The 27,940-nt window shown below is 35.9% G+C and overlaps 1 protein-coding gene across 1 annotated transcript in view; it reads left to right on the top strand.

The window, feature by feature from the left end:
• Positions 1-3,322: 3,322 nt before the first annotated feature.
• The window catches only part of LOC125646508 (uncharacterized), a 46,562-nt gene continuing 21,944 nt past the window's right edge, over positions 3,323-27,940 (top strand). Inside the window, exons 1-5 of the mRNA XM_048872841.2 lie at positions 3,323-3,483; positions 18,103-18,133; positions 19,382-19,525; positions 25,189-25,362; positions 26,639-26,719. Of these exons, the coding sequence (XP_048728798.2) occupies positions 3,478-3,483; positions 18,103-18,133; positions 19,382-19,525; positions 25,189-25,362; positions 26,639-26,719 (436 nt within the window). The 5' untranslated portion in view covers positions 3,323-3,477. The remainder of the gene's footprint in view (positions 3,484-18,102; positions 18,134-19,381; positions 19,526-25,188; positions 25,363-26,638; positions 26,720-27,940) is intronic.

The following is a 27,940-nucleotide window of genomic DNA, read 5'->3' as shown; positions in this document are numbered from 1 at the left end:
AACTTAGCACAAAGCATCCTTGGGTTAAGGGGATTCAATTTTTTTTTTTCAAAAGAAGGGCTACGCCCTTTTCCAAAAAGAGATAATAGCAAAATAGTGAAAATACATTACCAACTTTTAAAAATCTTCTTATCCAGAACCACAGTGCCAATTTCAACCAAATTTGGCAAACAACATCGATATCCTTGGGTGAAGAAGATTCAAGTTTGTACAAATGAAGGGTCACGTCCCTTTTCAAGGGGAGATAATAGTGAAAATACATTGACGACATTTAAAAATCTTCTCCAGAACGGCAGTGCCAATTTTAACCAAACTTGGCACAAAGCATCCTTGGGTGAAGAGGATTCAAATTTGTTCAAATGAAGGGCCACGACCCTTTCCAAAGGGAGATGATAGTGAATATACATTAACTATTTTAAAAGATCGTTTTCTCCAGAACAATTAGGCCAATTTCAACCAAACTTGGCACAAAGCATCCTTGGGTGAAGAGAATTCAAGCTTATTCAAATGAAGGGCCATATCCCCTACAAAGGGAAGATAATCACAAAAATGCTAAAATAGGGTGAGGTCATTTAAAAATCTTCTCAAGAACCACTGGGCCAGAAGAGCAGCTGGAATTTACATGAAAGCTTTCTGACATAGTGTAGATTCCAGTTTGGTAAATCCATGACCCCTGGGGTAGGTTGGGGTCACAATAGGGTATCAAAGTTTTACATGCGAATATATATGTAAAATCTTTGAAAATATTCTCAAGAACCACTGGGCCAGGAAAGTACAGATTTACACAAAAGTTTCCTGGCATAGTGCAGATTCAAGTTTGTTAAAATTGTGGCCCAGGGGTCAGGATGGAGCCACAATAGGGGATCAAAGTTCTACTTTGTAGAAATCATGGTCCCCGGAAGTAATATTGGTCAAGGTAACTCAGGTGAGCGATGTGTCCTTGGGCCTCTTGTTTTAAATTGCAAATTTGTTATTGATTCATTGGCACTCTATATTCTTTTATCATTTATGTCTTATTCCGTGATTTTCAACTCTGCAAAGGCGATATATATATAAATTTACCACAACCCACTGACAATTGCTAAAGGTTGTTATTATACAAGGGGAAGTAATGAGTCGGTTGCGGTTTTATGTTTTCATTTGTTAAAGAATATATCCAGAAACGATTCTTATGCAAATCAATGCTTGTCACATTCAAAACATACATAAATAATAGCATTAGTTTTTATGTTTTCTTACGTTTGGTTGGGCTGAATTCGGATGGATGCATGTTTTAAATGGCCCATCCTTTTCAAAGGTATATTATGTAATATTGCACATAGATGGGTGACCGATTTCAATTTTTGTTTAGTGTAACTTTCATTCTGTGAGAATATACACACAATTCTGTGGTTATTGCACGAGCTATGTAATGTTGGGGTGATTAATAAAATCAATTTAAAATTGTTATCCTGTCCCCTCCCAAGGTTAGAAATCGGGTGTGGTGTCAAAATTCCTACTTACAGTTGCTTTGATTTATCTTCTAATTCTTAGCATATACATGTATGTACAAATTGTAGTAGGAATATATTGCATTTGTCAGTTGGTTTCTTCAGCTTAGACTTCAAAAATTGTTTAGTCCGTGCCACCAAAATTCTTTCTACAGACGCTGAAACAGTGTAATTTACTCTGATTTGCTATATATTTCGTTTGTACTACGCAATTTCATTGGCTCAACGATATACTTTATTTTCGATAGCTTACCTATGAGGATCTAGATTAGAATATGCCCTCAGTACCCCTTGCTTGCCGTAAGAGGTGATTAAATGGGGGTGGTCCTTCGGATGAGTCCACAAAATCCGAGGTCCCGTGTCACAGTAGGCGTGACACGACAACGATTACTCCCTGTTCAAAGACCCTAAGCACCGAGCATAAGCCTAAATTTTTCAGCCATTGAGTGAAAAATTCTCGATCGGGACATTAAACAATATACAACAAACCACTTCACCGTTTTCCGTTGCATGCTAGAACAAGAGGCCCATGGGCCACATTACTCACCTTGGACAATATTTAAAGATTATCCCGATACATGTATATCTTTATGTAAGACTTTGATCCCCTATTGTGGCCCCACCCCACTCCCGGAGGCCATGATGTCAACAAACTTGAATCTACCCTATGTCAGGAAGCTTTCATGTAAATGTAAACTTTTCTGGCCCAGTGCTTCTTGAGAAGTTTTAAAAGATTTTTCCTATATACATGTATTTGTATGTAAAACTTTGATCCCCTATTGTGACCCCACTTTTCCGCGGGGACCATGATTTCAACAAACTTGAATCTCCACTATGTCAGGAAACTTTCATGTAAATTTCAGCTCTTCTGGCCCAGTGGTTCTTGAGACAAAGATTTTAAAATGACCACATCCTATTTTGTGATTATCTCCCCTTTGAAGGGGGTATGGTCCTTCATTTGAACAAACTTGAAAACCCTTTACCCAAGGATGCTTTTTGTCAAGTTTGGTTAGACGGACAGACGACGGACAACAGGTGATCAGAAAAGCTCACTTGCGTTTTCAGCTAAGGTGAGCTAAAAATGGAAATGGCTGAGGTGGTCCATTTGAACTGCATTGAGACATCATCAATGCTCAACGAGTTTAAAACCAACCCTAATGTAATTGAAAGCGTATTTATCAAATGAAAACAATGAATTAAAAGAGAATGGTTTGTGTCAGAGCTCAAAGAAATTCCTCCCAGATTTTGGACAAGGTGTTCTCAACGACAAGTTGGAACGGGTTTATTTTGATATAGTAATGGTGTTTACAATATCATATTGATATAATGAGCACGTGACGACACAAAACGTTACTTTTCTGGCATTTGCTTTTCCCGAATATAAACAAATTTAAATGGTGTAAAACATCCAGACGTTAAATATGGTATAATTAACCAATTAAACAATTTTAACTTTACTCTTCTGGGACCTTTAAACACATCCCCTACTGAGAAAAGAACAGCTCTATGGTGACGTCGTTCCAGTTCAGTGTGTGGAAAGGAATAGAATGAAATAAAGAGCATCGCTGATTTTTCTCTCTTGTTTATACTCCAACCCGGGTAGAAGTGATTTACTGATTAAATGCATCGACGCTTTGACGTCATCCTGCACTGCATCCGCCTGTTCAAACACAGAAATTGATTTGCTGCCTGACTTGATCTATTGACCCTTTTCTGCTGTACACAATCATAATGCATCCAGAAAGCGATACGATATCTTTTTGTGTGTTTATTTTCTAGTAAGTGTCTTTTGTCAGAGCCTCTCGTTACTCAGATTGAATTGTGTAATCATATCCATCGACGTTTTCTTTAATCGTCGGTTCTCTTGGGGAGATTTAAATGTAAATGATATAGGAAAGTCAAATGCTTGATTGTACAGTAATCCTATTAGGTGACCATTCATTAACCTGCTTAGCTTGTTTATGGTTGGGTCTGATCAAGTTCGAAAATGGAGGTAAGTTCCATAATGTATTTATATATAGGTACGTTTTTTTAATGTGTATATTTCTTTATTAGGACCTTGCTATAAATATTCATATACCTAGATAGAAACGTATAAATTCACAGGCGTGAAACATGTAGTAACGGGAATGAGGAAAACGAGGTTAGATTTACGGAATTTTACGCTTTTTTCATTATTGAAATGTTTGGAGGGATTTTTTATTATTATTACTTACGGTAAAAACTACACCAAAAAAATGCAAATATCTATCGAGTTTCATTCCCAAATCATCATTCATTATTCATGTACCGAATTTAGATATATATTTAAATTCAACATGTGCATAAGATATAATTCCTTTAAGCAAGTAAAGAATTATTTTCTTGTTTACCGGGTTCGCAGTAAGGGATTATTTTCTTCCGGACGTGTCAAATCTAGCGACAAGCATCGTTCTGTCATAGCAACTACATGTACATAGATGATGCAGTTTACTTAATTTTCTGTCTTTCCTCAAGCTCCTTTCACTATTATATTAAAACCCTTTCCTTGTTGAAAATCTTTTCTTTTCATATACTGAGACAATATAATTATTCATATATACTATTTTCTTCCTATGTTGTATCATGTTGCTGTACCTCGTACGTTGAAGGAGGAATCTTCTTTAGGTCCAGGCTGCTGTCTAAAATATCATATTATTTACATGCTAAATTAATGCAGTTTGCAAGAATACATACCGTGAAAGCAAGCAAATACTGATTTCATTCTGATTAATTGATATTTCTTTTATTTAGAGAAAATTACAACCAAAGCAAAAAACAAAACAAAAAAAACTCGGATAACATATTCGAAGTTTTAAGATAGATAGATAGGTCAAAAGTTTTAATATAGATATGTAGATAAATAGATAGAATTGTGCAAAAACAAAATCCGGATTTTTTTTATTTTAGATGATTACCCTTGTCACTATGACGCGTTCCGCAGATGACATATTACCGGGCAGAAATATCAGAAATTTACAACTGAAAACGTCTGCTAAAATCTATATCAACCAGCGAAGAAATTGTGAAATAACATAACAAAACACTCTGAGATATATCATGTGGCGTGATAATCTAAGAGAATTCATGAAGGGGAAAAAATGACAGAATGTTTCAAAAGATTGGATACTATTTCATACGTAAATGGTTTTTAAAGGAATACAGAAACGATTATATGATTTGAATAAAGTGTAAGCTTAGATAAAAAAAAAATCATCACTGAATATGCAAGTGATGTAAATGGAAACAAATTGGTACTAATTTAGATAACATACATGTTCCAAATGACATCCGCTCTGTGAGATAACGGACTAAATGCGCTGTTTGAAGATCCTGACCGTGTCGCGCAATTTTCTGATTTTGTTTCTGATTCCTCTAATAATTGCAGATTTAACCGTCCAAATGATCTCTGGTATGGGTTCATATACTCTGTCCTCAAGGTATCCCCTCAAAAGAAAATTTAGAGGAATCCAGGCCAAGGGGAATGAGGGGACAAGATTTTCTCTTCATGCGATGGATTCTAGATGTAAAATGTAGGTTTTTCAACACCCCAATAGCAACAAATGTTTTGTAAACCCACCCCAACCTATCCATTTAATCAGATATGATGAAATTCATCCAAGAACCAAATATCTGTAACAAAACTATTGTTGTCCTTTATCTAACGAGCAAATGTCAGCAGACTGTCAGGTTTGTTTTTCATGTCGCATAATCGAAATTTTGAAGGGCTTCAAATGGAGATCAGGTTCTATAAATACTTGTTTGGCCTTCAACATTCAATTATATCCTAAAACTTTTTAAGGTGTCTCTTATTACCTTCCGAATTTGCTCAGTGGAATTCTTCTGACGACTTGGTCTGCAGACATTTGAATGTCTTCTGTGCAAAATAGAACCAGTATCTTCAGATCTTCTAACCTGTCTATGAATCTTCAGATCTTCTAACCTGTCTATGAATCTTCAGATCTTGTAACCTGTCTATGAATCTTCAGATCTTCTAACCTGTCTATGAATCTGTAATCTGGTGCTGAGCTTCTTTTCATCTGGTTCTTGAGCTGCTTAAGTCGTATCACTGTTACTGGTGATTCCGTTCAAGCTTCCGATTCAGCTTAAAGCCAAAGGATACTCAAGATATACACACATTAAATGAACTCTCTATTTTGTATTGTTTATAGAGTTATGATTGATTGGATATTGTTTAACGTCCCCTTCGAGAATCCTTTACTCATATGGAGACGTCACCACCGCCGGTGAAGTATGAGATTGATCACTGTTCGTTATCTTCACCTTTCATGAAGTAAAAATTTGTTGTTTTGACGTTGGATTTTCTATTAGTTGATCAAACAGCAATTTCAATCGGTCATCAATACAAGAAATGCACCAATATATAAAGACATTTTTAAAGGATTTCAATTTTTGAATAATGTTTTTCCATCGAATTTTCATGTAAAGATTTGTGAATAATGCTGAAACAAGGTGTTTTCAAAGGAAAATTTAGTGTTAATATTACAAAATTTATAAATAGTTTTGCAAAATTCTATAACAATTTTTTGGGTGTCCTATCTCCTTAACGACACACTTAATGTCCTCTTTAGACAATGCCACAATGTACAAACACATTGTTATAATGAATTTTTTGCAAAAGAAAAATATGTACAAAAATCTACAAACGTAACATTATATAAATATTACATGTAGTTGAGGGCAACATTGAAAATTTTCACCCCGAGAAAACCATTAGCAACCTCGGATACTGAATGTTATATAAACACTTACGTCTGTTGACATTTGATCAATCACTGTCATGCGATATTTCGTATATCGATGCGGGTATCCGTGTTTATTACAAACGCTCAAACGATGTCGTCTAACAATCTACGGCGAACCGTACACCCATAAATTTGACGCATGTGATAATTTTTTATAATATCACCCGTTGTCAAGTACTGTTACATGTACCCGTTGCTAGATACTATCACCCTGGAGCGCGTTCTTTCTGTTCTCAGAGGGTAACAAAATGTTTTTTCAAATTAATGAATCTCGACCAATCAGATTCGAGAATTTTACATGACAGTATAATAAAACAAACTGCAATTTACATGTACACGTTTATTTTTGGCTTACTAATCAATGTTTTAGGGAGCAAATTTTCGTCCAATGGACTCATTCCAAACTATATATATATATATATATATATATATATATATATATATATATATATTCCACATATATAAGTATAATGAGAGCAAATGGTGAATACACTTCCAGTATTAAGACTTTGTATCCAGTAGTTAGTTTTTAAAAGTCAAATCTTGACCTACAATGTACTTGAAAATCCGGTGGTACTACAAATAAGCTTATTCGGGCAGAGAGGCAGTGCAAATGGGTAAAAAATAAATGCCAGCACAATGATAACAGAACAAAGCACACAGGTTACAGCTAAACCAATTACATGTACTGTTGAATAAGTCTTGCCTTCAGATTAAGATCCCACACTTTATTTTTAATATATAGATACCTTTTTATACCCCCCGCAACAAGTTGTGGGGGAGGTATACTGGAATCGGGTTGTCCGTCTGTCTGTCCGTTCGTCCGTCCGTCCGTCTGTCTGTCTGTCCGTCCGTCCGTCCGTCTGTAGACGCAATGGTTTTCGGGCTCTAAAGCATTATCCTTTCCACCTACCGTCACCATATCATATATATGGACTACCCATGGGATGAAGATGTTCCCTATCGATTTTGGGGGTCAAAAGGTCAAAGGTCAAGCACACTGGACATCGAAGTAGCAATATGGTTTCCGGGCTCTAAAGCGTTATCCTTTCCACCTACAGTCACCATATCATACATATGGACTACCCATGGGATGAAGATGTTCCCTATCGATTTTGGGGTCAAAAGGTCAAAGGTCACGCGCACTGGACATCGAAGTAGCAATATGGTTTCCATTTAAATTCTTTAACGGCGTTTTTCATCGCATGGAGATGCTGTGTTCCTAGATAATCCATTTCTCCCTACAAACGAGAACACCCAAGGTTTGTCATGCCATTTGTTTTTTACAATCAGAAAAGAGGTAGTTTATACCTATTACCAACACCCTTTGGGAGATTGGGGTAAGCGGGGGTATTCTTAGTGAGCATTGCTCACAGTACCTCTTGTTTATTTTATGAATTTAAACTATTATCTGCATTAGATTTTTTTTGCAATATTTACATAATCTAACTGATAATTCAGACTTACTATATATGTTTCCAATTCTTTATTTTCATTGATATAATTTGTTCAAATCCCCAATCCATAAAGTTAACACCAAATATCAGTTCTATGAGAAAATTTTAGCATGTTTTTTTTCTTTTATGAATATTTGGCTTATTAACACGTTAAAATATATAATAATAAACAAATATGTTCTCACGGACAATATTCATTCAAGTGATAGCCACTTGATCACACCTCATTCGGCAAACTTTGGCAGATTCCGGTACCCTACATCTAACCTCGCATGTATGATGTAAATTGATATGTTGCTACGCCTAACATTTGTAATGCGGTCGTCTGTTTACTCTCCCGGAAAAACTGCCGCTTTTAGAAAGTAGTGATCAAAATGGCTTTTTAAAAATAAATTTATCGAGTTTTCCTTAGAAATCTGTCCTCTATTTCGAGGGGGAAAATCCATAATTCTCAAAGAGAAACAATTACAAACCTTGAGAGCATTATAAGTTAAAATGGTCTGTACTTCGCGGGAGCTGTCAGTAGTTGCAGTTGATCAGTGACGTTAAACATGATGTTATACGTCACTGTATACATACTATGGAGGAAAACATCATACATCCGAGATGAGATGGAATCGGCCGAGGTGAACCTTGCATTGATCATCACCAAAGGCAATTCTTCTGTCGTGAAGGATGGTCAAAACTATCCACGTGAAATGTGTTTCTCTCTTTTTTCCATGTGTAAAACATACATGTACTTCTCTGGATGCTTGTAAATAACCGAGCCTATTTAATTTGCAGGGGCGCTTCTGGAAGTTTCGTAGTTTTTATATTCCATGCATTTTGAATCAGGATAATCTATTGAATGACGATTTTCATAGGCCTAGTTGGGAAAAATATTTTCAACCATTTCTCGAGGTACATATGTATCTTATCCATCCTTGAACACGGCACAGTGAATGTAGGAAATGGTTCAGCTTCTTCCAAAAGTTGCTCATTTCATGTAAAATCTTCAGATATTTTGTACTATTGGATCTATAGTCGACCGATGTCTTTGTTGTTTGAGGCTTTAAATCGTTTTTGGTTGATGCTTTCTCCTGTATGTTTAACGTTAATGCTGAACACTCTGTCCTGGGCATGGATCCGGTCTGTGTCATCTTTTGAGACTTTTCTGTGGAAATTTTCACTGTCGAATGTCGATCATGACGCCGAGACACAGAATCTTGCTGCTTCAATACCCGGGAAAGCAATCCAGTACTTTATTTAAAATTCCATACGCCACCACTAGTGTCTTCCTTTTAGTTTTGCGTCATACGTGACAAGTGTCTGTTAAATTATCGATGCCATCTAATACGGGTGTGTGTCAGAATATCGATTTCATCCAATACGAGTGTGTGTTAGAACATCGATTTCATCCAATACGAGTGTGTATTAGAATATCGATTTCATCCAATATAAGTGTGTATTATAATGTCGCTTTCATCCAACACGAGTGTGTTTTAGAATACCGATTTCATCCAATACGTGTGTGTTAGAATATCGATTTCATCCAATACGGGTGTGTGTTAGAATATCTATTTCATCCAATTCTTTATAGTGTCTTATTACTCCAAATCTGTATCCTAGATGGTTTCGTTACATTCCACTTCAACCAAATGTTTTGTAATTTCCGAAAATTCTTTTCTCCCGTCCCAGTTGATGCATCCTATTCCACTTCCATGTGGAAAATCTGTTGTAATGAGACGGTAACATTCCACTGCGCACGGGATCATGATAAATCCTGTTTGACCTAGTAATCACCACTGATCCTATGATTTATTTCCATTAGTTAGGTACAGTGACGATACCAAGGTGCGCAGTATTTATGTGACTTTTCCTTGGAACACTGGAGTCTCATTTCCCCCACAATGTCCTTTCATGGTTTTCGTCACAACTTAAAGCTCGTAGTATAATTTTCCCGTGGGATTCACAAACATTGCCAATATTCATTAGAGAAGATTCTGTTGTAACAAATGGTTTCTGATTGATGTCTTTCTTCTTATCTTGAAGATAGATTAATGGAGAGAGAGAGCTTTAGCACCCTGGTTATCCAAGGACTTCTCGTGTAAAAATCCAAAAGTCCCTCTGTTGTACAGCATTGCTCTCTGGGTAATATCTGTATCACTTCCTGTCTCCTTCCGAGAATTTATTTCTTTAATTCAGTATTTATTGATTGACAGTCTTTTGTCTGTTTTGTTGTTTCTTTGCTAAGTCTTGACTTTCGTGAAAGCTGTTAGTTAGGTCGCCGATCTATATACGCACCATAGTTCTGTATCTTAATGTCTTCTGAGTACGCGTGAAACTTAGTGGGATATTTCTTTCCTCGTACTAATCCACTGAAGAAGAGTACATAATCATACAACAATGACATTAACAAATACTTAAGTACAATCAAAGAAATTATAAAGAACATATTACAGTATTTGGTAAGTGGTGTTTGTCAAGGATATGGGAACTCTAGAAGAAGAAACTACTAGGCGATTCAGCATTCGGGCGGCTTCGTAGGCTAAATACACATAATAATGTATTTACATTTCCATTGCATTTGCCTTTTTAAAATATCTTTACAAATTATAATGATAGCCATTACCACCTGAATGCGTTACAGTTGTGAAGAATGGGCGTATGAATCTTAATCAATAAAGTACGTCTATATTAACGGCTGGAATTCCGACAGAAATGCATGTAGAATGTAAATAAAAGAAATGAAGTTCATATTTGAAAATACATGAGGGCATGAACTGCAACGCTTCACACAGGAATACTTTTCATGAAACGCTAACACACAGTATCTAACGTGAAGCGTCGCTGTTCATGTCCTGTTGTATTTAACGTGAAGCGTCGCTGTTCATGTCCTGTTGTATTTAACGTGAAGCGTCGCTGTTCATGTCCTGTTGTATTTAACGTGAAGCGTCGCTGTTCATGTCCTGTTGTATTTAACGTGAAGCGTCGCTGTTCATGTCCTGATGTGTTTAACGTGAAGCGTCGCTGTTCATATCCTGTTGTATTTAACGTGAAGCGTCGCTGTTCATGTCCTGTTGTATTTAACGTGAAGCGTCGCTGTTCATGTCCTGTTGTATTTAACGTGAAGCGTCGCTGTTCATGTCCTGATGTATTTAACGTGAAGCGTCGCTGTTCATGTCCTGTTGTATTTAACGTGAAGCGTCGCTGTTCATGTCCTGATGTATTTAACGTGAAGCATCGCTGTTCATGTCCTGTTGTATTTAACGTGAAGCGTCGCTGTTCATGTCCTAATGTATTTAACGTGAAACGTCGCTGTTCATGTCCTGATATATTTAACGTGAAGCGTCGCTATTTATGTCCTGTTGTATTTAACGTGAAGCGTCGCTGTTCATGTCCTGTTGTGTTTAACGTGAAGCGTCGCTGTTCATGTCCTGATGTATTTAACGTGAAGCGTCGCTGTTCATGTCCTGATGTATTTAACGTGAAGCGTCGTTGTTCATGTCACGATGTATTTAACGTGAAGCGTCGCTGTTCATGTCACGATGTATTTAACGTGAAGCGTCCTGTTCATGTCCTGATGTATTAGCGTGAAGTATCGCAGTTCATGTATGCCCTGATTTATTTAACGTGAAGCGTGTATGCCCTGTTGTATTTAACGTGAAGCGTGCATATCCTGTTGTATTTAACGTGAAGCGTCCTGTTCATGTCCTGATGTATTAACGTGAAGTATCGCAGTTCATGTATGCCCTGATGTATTTAACGTGAAGCGTGTATGCCCTGTTGTATTTAACGTGAAGCGTGCATGTCCTGTTGTGTTTTACGTGAAGCGTCACTGTTCATGTCCTGTTGTGTTTTACGTGAAGCGTCGCTGTTCATGTCCTGATGTATTTAACGTGAAACGTCGCTGTTCATGTCCTGTTGTATTTAACGTGAAGCGTCGCTGTTCATGTCCTGTTGTATTTAACGTGAAGCGTGTATGCCCTGTTGTATTTAACATGAAGCGTGTATGCCCTGTTGTATTTAACGTGAAGCGTGCATGTCCTGTTGTATTTAACGTGAAGCGTCACTGTTCATGTCCTGATGTATTTAACGTGAAGCGTCGCTGTTCATGTCCTGTTGTATTTAACGTGAAGCGTCGCTGTTCATGTCCTAATGTATTTAACGTGAAGCGTCGTTGTTCATGTCACGATGTATTTAACGTGAAGCGTCGCTGTTCATGTCCTGATGTATTTAACGTGAAGCGTCCTGTTCATATCCTGATGTATTTAATGAGAAGCGTCGCTGTTCATATCCTGATGTATTTAACGTGAAGCGTCCTGTTCATGTCCTGATGTATTTAACGTGAAGCGTCCTGTTCATATCCTGATGTATTTAACGTGAAGTATCGCAGTTCATGTATGCCCTGATGTATTTAACGTGAAGCGTGTATGCCCTGTTGTATTTAACGTGAAGCGTGCATGTCCTGATGTATTTAACGTGAAGCGTCGCTGTTCATGTCCTGTTGTATTTAACGTGAAGCGTCGCTGTTCATGTCCTGATGTATTTAACGTGAAGTATCGCAGTTCATGTATGCCCTGATGTATTTAACGTGAAGCGTGTATGCCCTGTTGTATTTAACGTGAAGCGTGCATGTCCTGATGTATTTAACGTGAAGCGTGTATGCCCTGATGTATTTAACGTGAAGCATCGCAGTTCATGTCCTGATGTATTTTTCAAAAAATAAAATATTGCATAATAGAAAATGTCTTTATAAGTTTGCATATGGAATTCTATGGTAAATTTAACTAATTTGTAAATCTTCTTTAACTTTAAATGACTCTAGGTGATATTTACATACAGTGTTGCGTAGCGCAATGATTAGATCGTGATAAGGAATCGAGTCCCACTGTGATACATGAAGAGAGGTATCACGACAAGACTAATTATAAGATAACTCTATTTTGTCAAATGTAAATGAATGAGGTATTCTTATTCTATTAGATACAAATACACGTGTACATATACCCAAAAATACATGTAGTTATAAATGACGTGAAGAAAATAAAACACTCATAATTGTTTGCCATTTTACTATTTAAAAAACCCTTTACGACTAGTTTCGCATTTGTATGTTTTGTGGGCGTGTTTTGGAGGGGTCTTATTATCATATATTCTGCTTTATCATTATTAGCATCATCATCATCATCATTTGGTATTGATATATTTATTTTGCCTCATTAATATCATTTGCAAAGGTTGGGAAGCCCTAAGTTCCACCAGTCTCCTACATATGTAAATCCAACTTGTCATTAAAACTAATATTGTCTGATGTGATTCGTACCAATTGTTGGGCTGTTCTTTATATGTATACTGGTTTTGACTACGAATTACAAGTGCTCCTGTTTATCTAAATGTAGAGAAGAGAGTTCACGATGGGTGTGACCGGTCAAAAGGGGGTGCTTAATCCTCCCCAGGCACCTGATCCCACCTGAGGTGTGCCCAGTGGTCCGTGTTTGTCCTACTCTTGATTTTTGTATTCTTTATATCATCTTTATCTTTTTCCTATAAAACATTTACACCACATTTATACTTGTCACATGTGTCACTACATCAAATATATTAACATGGAAAAAATGCCACAATCACGTGCAACTTTTGTATTGGAAAAAAATCGACAACAACAAAACATTTACATATATTAAAAGTAAATGGAAGTATCATTCCAGCATGGCACAAATTCTCAATTTTTATTGAAATCTTCAACTGTTTCTTGAATGTTTGTTGTTAATTTAAGATTAGTTTGTCATTTTAAATGAACAAGGCATGCGTTTGAGGAGTAGTCACTGTGACTTTTAAAGTGTGTAAAAAAATGCATAACACCTGCAATATGTAATCCCATATGTAACGAACGGTCAAGTGGCTGAGTAACTGTAGATATATAATGTAGGTATGCACCTGCACTTTGTGGATCAAGAGACTGGAACTGCACCATAAATACCGCTGGCTCTCACAGTTATCAACAAAGTACTCCAGCAGGTGTCACATAGAAAGCGCACTATTAGGAGTAAACATTTCGCAGTTCTGCAGGTCAATGTTTTAAGAAATCATGTGGGGGAAAGTTCCGTTATTTCTGTAATTCTATATTTGCTGAACATGCATTTCTGCAGTATGCTACATTGCATTTCAAAACTGAATACATAATTTTGATTTAGCGCCGAGAGAATAACCATGCTTAGTGCGGTAATACAGGTTATAATTATTCTTTTATTTTTGGATTATTATATAATTTAATCCATATCATACGTCATCAGTAACTCTTGGTCGCTGAAATTTTGCAATTTTATGTAATTTCATTTTTAACACAGAGCTTAACGATTATTATCTGATTAATCATTATACCACAGACAAAGGGTTATAGATATCGGCTGTAATGCCCTTTGCTTTATGTCTATGGTTATGCTTAGTATTTAGACTTAAGTATTATAAAGCATTTATTTTTAGAAATACATGTACTGCTATATCGCTGATTTATTTAACAAACGTTATTTCTTTAAATGTTCACAGAAAAGAAAATTTGCTGACCTTTTAATATATTCTTATTCAACAGAAAGAAAGAATAATCGGCATATTAATTCGGGTAAACGAAAGTTAAAATTAGCTCTGAAATCAATGTCGTTGGCAACTAGCTTAATTGCTTAAATTCATTTTATGTCATGCAGTCATACATATAAAAAGGTAAATACTATCAATAAGTAAACGATATAAAGTGTATATTATTTCAATCGCTGGGAAACGCCCATTGCAACAGAGGGACTTTCTGAGCGAATGTCCGGGAAGCGTAGTGGTCAACGAACTCGCTCTTATCACTGTGACAGAGTGTCCGGGGAGCGTAGTCGTTAACTCCGTCCACTTGTTGTAATTTACCCCGGGTTCCTTCCCCATCAAGAGGTCCAGGTTAGAATAGGTCTTCAGTACCTATTGATTGTGGTAAGAAGTGACTATATGGGTCGGTCCTTCGGATGAGACCGCAAAAACCGAGGTCCCGTGTCACAGCAGGTGTGGCACGATAAAGACCCCTCACTGCTCAAGGGCTGTAAGCGCCGAACATAGACCTACATTTTGCAGCCCTTCACCGGCAATGGTGACGCCTCCATAAGAGTGAAATATTCTCGAGAGGGACGTTAAATGATACCCAACTAACGAACTACAGCCTCCCACATCAATTACCCCTTCTCTCCATTATCTGAGCTGACGAAAAGTCTTATATAAATTGTACAACTTGTTAATTGTGGTAAACTGAATAAAGTTTATTTTTGACATAGTCTGGTGAATGCGGCTGTAATTGTAGTATTTCATTTCTATGAGACAATTCTTAAATAAAAAGATACGCGCACAAATCAATCCATAAAGTCTTTCACTCAAAAATGTTGAACTCAACAATCAGTGTTAAACACGTACAAGCAAAAGGATAAAAACACGCAAAGGTGAATAACATCTGCGACGAGTGATTAGAGCAATAAAAAAGGGAAATTTTAATGCGCATCTATTCGACGCAGAACTTTGATTGTTGAATCCCCAATTGACCGCAGGATAAATAAATAAGAAATTTAATCTGAAAGGTGTTTTCATAGTGGTTTTCACATCAAGATAATCTACTTACAATCTCTGATAAGGTATATATAAGTGGAGAACAAGTTAAAAGAGTACACGCCAAAAATAATTGCCCCCCGAAGTTAATACTGAATTTAAATGTGATAATTGTTCTGATTAAGTGACACTCGCTTGATTTGCTCTTTTGATTTCTGGCATTATCAAGAAGAAGTGGACTTTTGAAATTGTGATAGCTTTAAAGAAAATATTTACGACCTACCCCTTTGGAGGGATCTGAAAGAGTGCAATTTGTTAAATTGTTTTTATAATTCGATTATCCGTTACCAAAATGGAATATTCAGAAGAAAGCATTATGACTGCACTGATGGTAAGTTGACAGAGTGTCCTCTAGACCGGTGCAGTTTCCGTGTGAAGTTTTAAACCTAACTTTAGCGTCTTTTTATTCTGCTCTTGCGTTTAAATCTTTCTTTTATGTTAGAACATTTTATGATATTGGAAAGAAACATTGATATAAATAGTATTATTTTCTTAAAGATTTAACTTTAAATAATGTTCTTGCAATTTAGTAATTTGTTGTAAAACCAATTGAAACGTCTTCTTCATAACTTTATGCTATTTGTCTTACACATGCAATTTAATTTTATATGGGGGTGGGGGATTACTTGTGACAAGTCAAAATAAATTAAAATATTGGGGTCTTCTTCTTAAAAAGATTATCAAGGTCATGTCAGATTTTACCTAAACCCTTACAGTGTCTATGAGATATTTTAATTATTAATCATTCTTCGCTCCACTTGAACCCTCTTGTACCTGATTTTTGCAATTGACTTTAACCAACATAGAAAGAACTGCGAACGATAGCATTGTTTCGCTGTCTACGTTCTGGTCAATTTATAAAATTTATCATTTTTAAGGTAGGTCCCTAGTCCTGGACCTACTTGTGATTTCTCAAAAATTTGAGTTTAGATACTTAGATTGTTCATTTCAGGGTATGATAAAAACAAAAAAATGGGGGGTTGTCAGTATAATGAGTAAATTATGGTATTTTTATTACGTGTACCCCCATTTGTCAAACGGCAATATCAGAATTCATTGAAGAAGTCCTAGAATATGTCCATAAAATTTTGTTTGAGGTATGATGCTGCAATTTTTTTCCTCAAATATGAAATAAATATGTTTAACTAAATAATTAAAAATGAAATTTTAACATAGTTTCATGTTTTTTAATAATGGTGGTACAAAATTGAACTCAATACAGGCCCTCGGCAGTCAAAAATACGGCACTGCAACACCACTAATATGAATATTTTAAAAATTTGACTTGTGATTTTTCATTCAAACTCACATATTATGTTCATATATGAATGCTTGTTAAAATACATTTAAAAAATCTGCCCTTTCTCAGCATAATATTTTCACAGCATCTCAATTTATATTTACATTTTTGGGCCAAAATAACCATTTTGAAGATGATTTTCACATAACAGAAGATAACAAATATATAACAAGATAACAAATATATAACAAATGCAGAATTGTTTTATTTAATTCCACAAGTGCATGATTGCATATCATGAATTTTTTTTAATTTACAGATAATTTTAACATGTAATACCCCGGCCTGTATCTCAATTAAACAAATATGTACCTCTGGTTTTATGTGTGAATTAGATGACAAAAAATGGAAAGAAGATTGGATCCATAGTCTACTTAAATATAAGTGATGGAGTGTTATTGTATTCATTTTACTAAATTAAAAAACATCCAGGTAAATGTAAAAACAGTATAAATCCACCCAATAATAATAGTACGTGAACCAATACTGGAGTTCGATCCGGACATGACGTCACGCTACTAGACTCCTACTTTAAGTGATTTTTTATGTCAATATAGATATTTATATGGGTTTTCATAAAAGTTAATTTATTTGACAAAACAAAGAGAGATGACTATAATTTGGGTTAAAATCACACATTTAATTCTAGAAATCAATGGAAACCGAAAATAATTTTAAAATAAACTTTTGTTGAGGGTGGGGGGGGGGTATGTTTATGTTTACAGACCAAAAACGCAGCAAATTAAATGGTTATTTACTGATATCAATAAGCATTTTTAAAAACATGACGTTTTACAGCCTGAATCCAAGAAACAAATTTCTCTATTCCCTAATCAAAAGGAGTTGTAAATAAGAACAATTAATGAACACTGGCATTAAAGTTAATAATCAATTACTAATGAATTCTACTTTGCATTTAAAAAATGTCATTAGCAAAATTGCAAAGCTTTTGAAAATATTCAAGTTGAAAATGTAGGCAGGAATCCAGAGTTAACGTGCATAGTTCTTTGACGTTTTGAATCTTCAAATTAGATATTTAATTGCTGTTATAAAATTTAGAATTTCATTTCAAAATTAAGGATTATCTCCCTCACGCATAGCTCTTATCCTTAAACGAATTTGACTTCACTTTTTTGGCACACTGTTTTTGCGTATAATAGCTCTAAAACTTCATTGTTATTTCGGATTTCAAACATTTCGGTTGAGCATCACTGAAGAGACATAATTTGTCGAAATGCGCATCTGGTGCATCAAAATTGGTACCGTATAAGTTTTACATTATGCCCCACCTAGTTGGAGATTAAAACCTGTACTAAAACCTTCTAGACATTGTTTTCCATTTTCTTATTCTGGAAACATAACACGTATATGCATTACATAGTAAGTAATTGTCATAAAACATGGAGTTTCTATATATATATATATAAAAGGATAATAAAATTTTTGCTTTTCTTTTTCAGAATGGGGAAATAAATGAAGGAGTTCTGCAAGGTATGAATTTTTATACATGGACACACCACATACGGATTTTTCCCAGGGGGCCGAACTTTGTACCAAACACCCCTCGAATATGAACATCTGAGCGTTATGGGTTAATGATTACTAAAACAGTATAAAAGGGGCGTCCTACACGGTACATACTGCATACCTGATTTTTAATTTTGTCCAGGAGACAAAAGACGCTTTGACGTGGATTCCCAACTTTACGTCAAGTTGTCTGGTGGGAAACGTTATTTAGCCAAAGAGACTTGATTGGAATAATCTTCCGTTTCCCTGCCTGATAAACAGTTGTCAATTTCTTTTTGGGCAATTTCTAATGATGAACGAAATACAATATAGTAACAGTCTACACTCAAGGACAGATATTTACATGTCCACGTGGAAGTGACGTTTGCGTCACGCGCCCTCTGGTACCAGTGAGAGAATGACTTTGAACGTAATTAGTTCATATTAACTTTGTGATTTGGTTCTATCCACGTGCACATTACTTAGCTCACGAATGTAATAATACAAATTTTCATAAATCATTGCAAAATCCAGAGGTAACGTGTTTTTCGGATGACAGAAACTTCATCCCTCCCCCAAGTACATGTACTTGAATTTAAACTTTTATTCGACATCGATCTTTTTGATCTCGTCCCTTACAGTTTTCAATGTCTGTTTTCTTACTTAATTTAAAACACATTCTTTATTAAATATCATTCGAAGTACGACTTATCTTTGAATCTAAGACCAGGGGCAAGTAACTCGTGGGTCACCTGCTTCTAGTCATGACCTAATGTGTTGCTGTATTACATATATACATGTACATTGTATATGTGGTAATACTGAAAAGTCCATAAATTGTCGACAAACTGGGAACAAAGAATCTTCCTGAACCATTGTCCTTGACATTTTGATTTAAGAATGCATACCACAAGTAAATAATTACGTTGGGTGACAGGTTTTATATTTCTTGCTATCTACTTGTATTTTAAATCTTTGGTTGCAAACGTTGTTACTACGAGATGTCATGAATGTGAAGAAAACAGGGATTAATTCAAACTCTTTGTATTTTCCTAATATGTTACAATGTAGTTTTGCAGATTAGAGATACAGTTTTAGAAATCACGAACATGTATTTAGCCATTATTTAGTATAAACAACGTCGTCAGACATATTTTGCATAGAAGTATTAAGATGTAACTCGAGCTGACTATAAATTGCATAGTTAATGTCTGGTCATTCTTTTGTCATCAGAAATAAAACAAACATTCGAGCTGTTTGACAGTGACCACGATGGGAAGGTCAGCACGCGCGAAATCGCTGTCATCATGAGGTCCCTAGGAATGCTGATCTCAGACCAAGAAATGGAGAAAATGATCCAACGCATAGATACTGATGGTAAGCATACTGTGGTCCTCCCTGCCAACACCATTAGAATGTATTTTACTTACATAATTTATTCCAATTCCAAAGTACTTGTCTTGGGTTACATTTCGTCTTTGATCTTAGAATCAGTCATAACTTGCGACTTAAAAGTTTTAGAGATAGGTTTAATGCCCAAACATGTTTATTATACATGTATATGTAATGAAACTTCGACGACCACCTCACCCTCCTCTCCCCGTCCAAAATAGATACGTATAACTCGAGTGTTCACTGGGGGTAAACATCCCAGCTACAGAATGCACCGTGCGCATTAGGGATTCTGAATTCACTAGACACCCAGTGCGTAATGATGTACGCGCTATGTAGCTCATTGATATGAAAGGTGAAGATAACGAACAGCGATCAATCTCATAACTCTTATAAGCAATACAATATAGAGAGTTGGGCAAACACGGACCCCTGGATATACCAGAGGTGGGATCAGGTGCCTAGGAGGAGTAAGCATCTCTTATGGACCGGTCACGCCTGGTATGCATTGTTTAATGTTTTAGATCCCATTTGACACTTTTCCCTTATACTGTTATATAGAAATGTCAGCACTTATAGGTGAAATGTCACAAACTTTGAACTATGCATGACGCTCAAGGCCGTCGCAGTGACGGTTCGTTATCGTGTTAACGCCTCTCGTGACATGGGACCTCTGTTTTTAATGGTGCAGGGTTTTCAGCAATCTCGTTTAAAGTCAGCATTTCGCAAATTTTATGGTCGTTATAACGATCTAGTTTGCCAATACAACCTATCATTCATCTTCACAAGTCAAGGGTTATTGATTCGTTAACGAATCAATAACCCTTGACTTGTGACGATGCCTATCATTGTGTCAAGTGCTGTCTTATGTCGGTGGCCGAGAGGTTAGAGCGTTCGCCCCGCATGCGGAAGGCCCGGTGTTCGAATCCTGGCCGCGACACACCTAAGTCGTTAAAACAGGTAGTGACAGTTCCATTGCCAAACGCTTGCAAATGCCAAACAGATCAAGATCAAGTTCGAATTTCGTCTCGATCAGTTAATTTTACATTAAGTTAAGAGGGGCCTCTGTGGCCGAGTGGTTAGAGCATCGCGCTCAAAATCACACGGCCTCTCAACTCTGTCGGCTCGGGTTCGAATCCAGCTCGCGCCGTTATGTGAAAAAGTTTCCCAGTTTACTTTAGGAAGATCGGTGGTCTCTTCCCAGGTACATTGCATTTGAGTTCTCTCTTCCACCAATAAAAACTGGGCGCCACCAGATAACTGAAAAATTGTTGAGTGTGGCGGAAAACATCAATCAATCAATCATTAAGTTATGACCCTTGGACTTAAAAAAAATAGCTTGAATTATTAGTTTTCCGGGCTAATTTTGATGTGCTTGCAGATATTCATTTCATATTTGATATATCGCTTTGCCATAACAAGTTATAGATCAAGATCGACTTTCATCTCGGTCCGTTGTTTTTTCACTAAGTTATGACCCTTGGACTTAAAAAAAAACCCACAATAACATGAATTATCAGTTTTCCAGACTGTTTTGTTGTGCTTGCAGATATTCATGTGCTATTTGGTACATTGCTTTGAACTAAAAATAAATAGCATGAATTGTCAGAGAAGGGAGTGTGTGTGCTTACAGATATTCATTTTTTAAATATTCCTGGTCTAGTTTTTGTACCTGAATAGTTTTTCAACTATTCCTATCCTGGTTTCCCAATCTTCACCTTTACCATAACCTTGGTCTCATAATGAACTTCAAATATTGTTGCGGTCCAATAATTTCCCCCTCCATTAGGGGACTATGTATTGCTATGCAAAACTCTCAGAATGCTTGTTATCATATATTTTATATTTTTTCCTCTATAGAAAGATTTTGTACTTTTACTTTGCCATAAAAAAGCCCGCACTGAAATGTCCGGGGGCTACATTGTCTTCATTATGACGTCACATCTGCTCTTACTGGATGATGCCACATCAATTGACGTAAATGAACGTGTATGGGTAATTCTTCCCGGAAGTTTGTGTTCTGCGTCATCGGTTATGTTGCTTACGAAATGTTACACGTCACTTCAAATTGGTATATCATCGATTACTTGTACATAAGCACTTACTTGTAGTATATCTTTAACACAAATAAAACTAATACAAGTATTTTCTAGTACTACTGTAAACTTGAGGAACGCGAACGTGAAGGTTATACGTACAAATATCCATACATGTTCATTTGTTAATTCTCTCAAAAAGGTGTGCACTTAGAGAATTAGAAGTGCATAAAGTTTGAAATATATCTAATGAAAGGTTATTAACTTAATATATGGAAAATTTGCACACCCTCGGTCTTCGCGCGGAAGTAATCCTCACAAGCTCGGTCCGCTTTTCCGCGCAACGACCTTGGGAGGGTTCATTTTCCGATATTAAGTCAGTATTCTATATTTAAAAGAGACGAGGATGTGCGTAAATAGCATTCTCACTTCAATATCGTTAAGTGGATTCCTAGAACTCTTACATCGCTTTATAAAGTGTGGTGTAATAAGTGGCCATTGCAGGAAATCATTCTAGATGGGGGACGGTCGGTGACTTACATCAAGGTCAGATGTAATAAAGGAGACTCTGGGTGCTGAGACACTAGCCAACCCACTTCCCGATTGGCCAAAAATACATTAGTTTTGCCTATTTCGGTGCATTTTGAGTTGTGAAATACCAAATGTTAGAACCCAGATATATGAGTTGCCACAATGGAAAATTTTTGGATCCGTGCATGGGCTATATTTACGGCTGATATGACATTGTAAACATTGTACATTGTCACCGAAGGTCAACATTGCACTCCAGCGGTCGCCTGCTTCCTTCCTCAAAAATTCTGTCTATGTAGTGTTGATGACTCGAGAGAGTATGTTATGGTTAGTTTTTATATGAAGATCGAAAGAGGGCATACTATAAAACCTGGCCTGGTCTGACCGCAATGTTGGCGTAGCCCCAAAATTGGTCTCTAACTTGATTCCGATCCCTTATTCAAAATTTTGGTTGATTACATTGATTTTTATTGGTTTAGTTTTTGAAAGACATAGCAGAAAAATTAGTAAATGTGCACTTTAAGATAATCAGGAACTACCACCAATCTGATGGATTTTATTGAATACCTATTTGAGGCCAGGCCAAAATTGGGGCAAAACCAATTTTGAGGCCAGGTGTTATAGTATGTCTTGATACAGCTAGCACGTTACTTAAAGAGACACTACAGCTCATTTTGCGCAAAAATCATGAAATGACAATTTTCCCAGCGCTTTCTCAATTTTTGTTGCATTGTTGAAAGTATGAACTTTACGAAAATAACACTTATCTAAAGTTAAAAATTATCGTTTTAACGTAAAAATGAATACTTTTTGATGGCCTATACAAAAAATATCGAGTCTCCTCCTTTTAGTCTTCAGACGCATGCGCATAGACAGTAAACAGTGCAGCATGTCGTCCAGTGAGAGAAAGTGTAGTTGATAGATCTAGCATTTTGACAGATTCTGTGAGAAAAGAGGTAAAAATAGAATGAGATAAAACTCATATGTGAAATAAAATTTACCTAGGGATCAGTATGACCGTTGGAAATCAGAGAGCTCGGAGAAACGCATGTAACTCAGTGGCGGATCTAGGATTTCCGAAGAGGGGTGTGAAAGTCAAAGATTAGCCAAAGTAATCGGCCATTCAGGTGCAAAATTTTGATTTTCATTCACAATCTGTGGCGTAAAAAGGGAGGGGGATACTGACCCCCTAAATCTGCCATTGAGACTAGCTGCGAAGACACTACGTTTAAAAGTAAGTACGTGCTATTTTTATCTGAACACGACACGTGTTAGTTGTAAAAACATCGGTCAATGGGAACATGGAAGGGTTTCTGTTGAAATAATTATTTATAATTAGTTATTATAAGGAGCAGGGAATAATCTTATGTACTTGAAAGGTGAGTGTGGACCCCCTTGAAGGGGAATTTAGATAATTTCCTACACAACACCTTTGCTGTCATTCAAAACCACGTGATGTAAATAAGCATTCAAAAGTCCGAGTCAACATGAAGAAACCTTTGAATTCCGGACGATCTTCAACGCGCAGTTGAGAGTAAATTGATGCATCCCAAATGTTCAAAATTGTCAGTATCGATGTGAATTTTATCATTTTATCAATATATGGTTTAAAAAACACTTCATTAAAATGTGGAAAATGAGCTGTAGTGTCTCTTTAAGAAATAATGGTCGAGAAATGTTTTGAAATCTAAAAGCCGAATACATTTCGAGACCAAGGAGGTTATCCTGCAATATACACTAAAACAAGAACTTTATTTTTATTCGGTCACTGTAATGTCATGGCAGTTTCCGAAACGGCCTATATTGTTTTTGCTGACGAAAATTTGAGATGGTAGGGGTATTCTAAATCTATTTTGATTTTTTTTTTAAGTATTTAGTTTGATTTTAACGGATTAATTAATATATCAATTATAATTGCTTTGAATACAGTTTTAAAAAATGTCTGTGAATTGCCATCTTTACATGTGTGTTGCTCTCAGAATGCAGACGATTGGGTTATACTAAATGACAAATGTTCTTAAGGTAATTCCACCCCTCTAGAATTATAGGTTCAACCTTATATTTGATTGTTGATTCTTCAAATAATATATCTTTGTAACAAATAAAAATGACAAATAAGTATGTTGCAGTATTAATAATTTTCTATCTATTAGCACCTATATACCTGTTAACGTCAGAGAATGCAATTTTCATTAAATAGCATTATCAAAATTTCACAAAGACTAGTTAAAACGATATAATAGTATTCATAACAATTTCATAAAACTGTTTCTTTAAAAAATATACTAAATGTTTGTGAAAAATAAAGGAAATTTATCACATAATGGAATTGATAAATGATTTAATGAAAACAGAGTTATTGCCCTTGGATTCAATGTTTTGAAACATAAAATTGATTTTTCACATATAACTTCGACTTTTGAAATATTTTACGTTTAACAAGATTTTTTACAATAAGTATTGAAAAAGATTCCAACAAAAATTTTATGTTCCTGTCATGCATAAATTTTATTTAATCATTGACTTTGCGAAATCTTATGACGTCACAGGAGGGTGGAACTACGTAAAGTCATTTATAAAAAAAAATTTACAACATATATTGATTGATTTTTATAATTTCAAAATTGAATTCTCAGTCATCGACTTTAATGTTGCACTAGCAAAACTCGAAGTTCAAGCGAGATGTGTTTCAATTTTCTCATAACCAGTTACCGGTAAGGAATATCGTAGAATAATGACCGCGGCATTCCTTTGATCTTTGCAATTCTAGATATAACCATTACTGAATTTACCTAATCCTCTTGTGCTGAGTAGTGAGTACCACGTAAGGACTTCGCTAGAACTGGTTTTAACCAGTATTGTGATTTGCCCCCAACTCTAACTAAGAGTGATAAAAATATAATTTATATATTTAGCAACTTAATGAGTTTTCATATCATCATCAAGTAAAGCTTTTGGTTTTTCCATTATAGATTAAACATCTTGCATACATATATGTATAAAAAACTCTGGGTTGAAACTCCCACGACCAACTTTTAACCAAATTCTTTTAACATATAAAGAAAAGAAAAATATTTTCAGGAAATGGTACCGTGGAGTTCGGCGAGTTTGAGAATTTCATGTTGAACAGCGGGGTACTTTCAAAGATCCCAGATGACACGGACCAAAACCTGAAAGATGCTTTCAAAATGCTTGACAAAGACAACGATGGCTTCATAGAGAAAGAAGAACTTGTGTTTTACATGACGAAATTGGGTAAATAATTACATGTAATATATACATGCACTGACAATAGACTATGAAATGGCACCCTAAAGCATGTAAAAATGTTCTCGGAGTGGAAACATTGGTTTGGTGGCAAAGGACAGGTTTTTTATGCCAAATGAATAGTTCAGTTTGAAATTCCATTTTCCGAATTTACAGAATTCCTAAAGTTTCTTTTCATTGGCAGTCCTTTAAAATAAGTCCCGAGAAACTGTAAATGAATCCCGTGAAGATCTGGGATAGAATAGGTCCTCAGTACCTCTTACTTGTCATACATGTAAGAGGGGACTTCGGATGAGACCGCAAAAGCAGAGGTCCCATGTCACAGCATGTATGGCACGATAAAGATCCCTCCCTGTTTAAAGGCCGTAAGCGCCGAGCATAGGCCAAATTTTTGCAGCCCTTCACCGGCAATGATGACGTCTCCTATGAGTTAACAATTCTCGGGTGGGACATTAAACAACACACACCGGTAAATGAAATTTCTTAAGAAACAGAAAAGTGTGTGTAAATACACTATCCACAGGATCAGTTTGGAAGAATCTCTCTCTGTCATGCACAACTTTCACCATTTCACCCTTCCCATACCCAATTTCCTGCTGAGTTTTGACAACTGTCAGATACCAAAGAAGAAAATTTCAACTTCGTACAGATATAGCCGATTAACTGCCATCCATCTCTTTTTCAACTTACTAGTATGTAACTTTACGTGTCACAATGCTTAAACTTAGTTTAGCAGCTAGCATTGAAGTTCGCATTTGACTTCTCACCCCAATGCACTTTTATATATAATTGCATATCACCCCCTCTGACAAATCAAACCATTGTCATTAAAATCTTCAAACACAGTTAACAATCTCATATACACGTATATTGGGTACTTAATTCGGAACTATCCCTTTCCACTCTATCAAAAATGTCGAGTTTTGTTTCATTAAAACTTTCAATAATGAGTGCATTGAACATTTTAATGATTACACAAAATACACACATGGATTTGGGAATTCTGATCTTGCACTTTTCAATATAAATGCCAGCGTGAGAATTTGATGACAAAATATTCCACACAGAGGGGAAATATGAAAGAAAATGAAACTGTTAAACCTGCTGAACACGTTCTTTACCTGTATATACTGCGTGAGAAACACTTACTGATAAGTGACCCCTAGTAGTATCAACGAGTCAAGTCTATCACAGAATACACAAATTATACTACAAAACGTTTATGTGGAACAAAACTTAATAGTATTGTTGTTTATATGATAAGGAGACAAAATGGCTGAGGAAGACGCACAAGAAATGATAGACGAAGCGGACCAAAATGGCGACGGGAAAATCGACTACAAAGGTATCGTCTGATTGAGGTTAAAGTGAGGTCTGATAAAACTGACAAAGAAATCTTTCTATTTTCTAGATCAGATATGAAATATTTAGAAATAAGGAATCAAAGATTTAAAGAATTGATATGTGTACTTTCAGAATATGTCCGACACATGATAGGGAAGTTATAGCCCAGATTTAGTGTTATGGATGGGTGAAGAGCTCGTTCTGACCAAACAAACAGCTACTTATTGACGCACGTGCGTAAGATGTAACAAACCTTATAATATAATATGAACCGTGTGTGTTTTACTTAACGTGATACGCAGCAGAAACATCAGCGTAAACAAGTTATTTGTTCGTGTATAAAGGACGATGGAAGTTATTTAATATGTGATATGTGTGCTGTCTTCTGTAAATATATTAGTTGTTTCTGCAATACGTTCTGATTGTTTAAATGTGACACGTGCATGCTGTCTTTGTGTCTACACGTGCTGTCTTAGGCTTTGTCTAACCGTGACACGTGCATGATGACCTTGTTTATGATACTTTGACCCTGACATGTGTTGTATTAAGTTTTTCTTCTTCTAAATGTGACATGTGTGATGCCTTTGTGTTTACAATATGTTCTGGTACTCTGACACGTGCTGTCTTCAGTTTTGTAGAACAGTGGTACGTGCATAGTGTCTTTTTATTGTACACATGGGTTATGCCAAGTGCGTTACGTTTTCGTCTTGTACTGACCACGTACAATTTGAAATATATGATTCGTCGGATTACATGTATGTTATGGTCGGACAAGAATCCTTGTTTCTACATTGAAAAACCAAAGAACTAGATGCAGCAATGGCTATATTCAAATCCGGATTGTAAATAGTCTTTGATTCAGTAGTTTTCATGCTTAAGTATTGTGAAACAAAATTAGAAATTCATTTTCTCTAAATCGCTTCATATTTTCGAACTTGACGTCATAACCTTGGTCACATTTTACTTTTTCCTCAAAACTTGTCATATATATATATATATATATATATATATATATATATATGAATGACTATTTTCCTATATCTACAACTCTGAGACTTGATAATTTTTCTATCATAATTTGATCGTGGTCACTTCATGCAGCTCATACTTTTTAAAAGTATAATACATGTAACTTAGAATAATGGTGATTGAAAAATGTTGAAGAAAAATGTAAACCTTTGTGATGGTGTATTAATCTTTAACTCTATGCTAAATTATGATT

This window comes from Ostrea edulis, chromosome 6 (assembly GCF_947568905.1).
Source record: "Ostrea edulis chromosome 6, xbOstEdul1.1, whole genome shotgun sequence".
NCBI lineage: Eukaryota > Metazoa > Mollusca > Bivalvia > Ostreida > Ostreidae > Ostrea > Ostrea edulis.
Note: the sequence above shows the minus strand (reverse complement) of the source record. Positions and strands in the feature narration are given on the sequence as shown.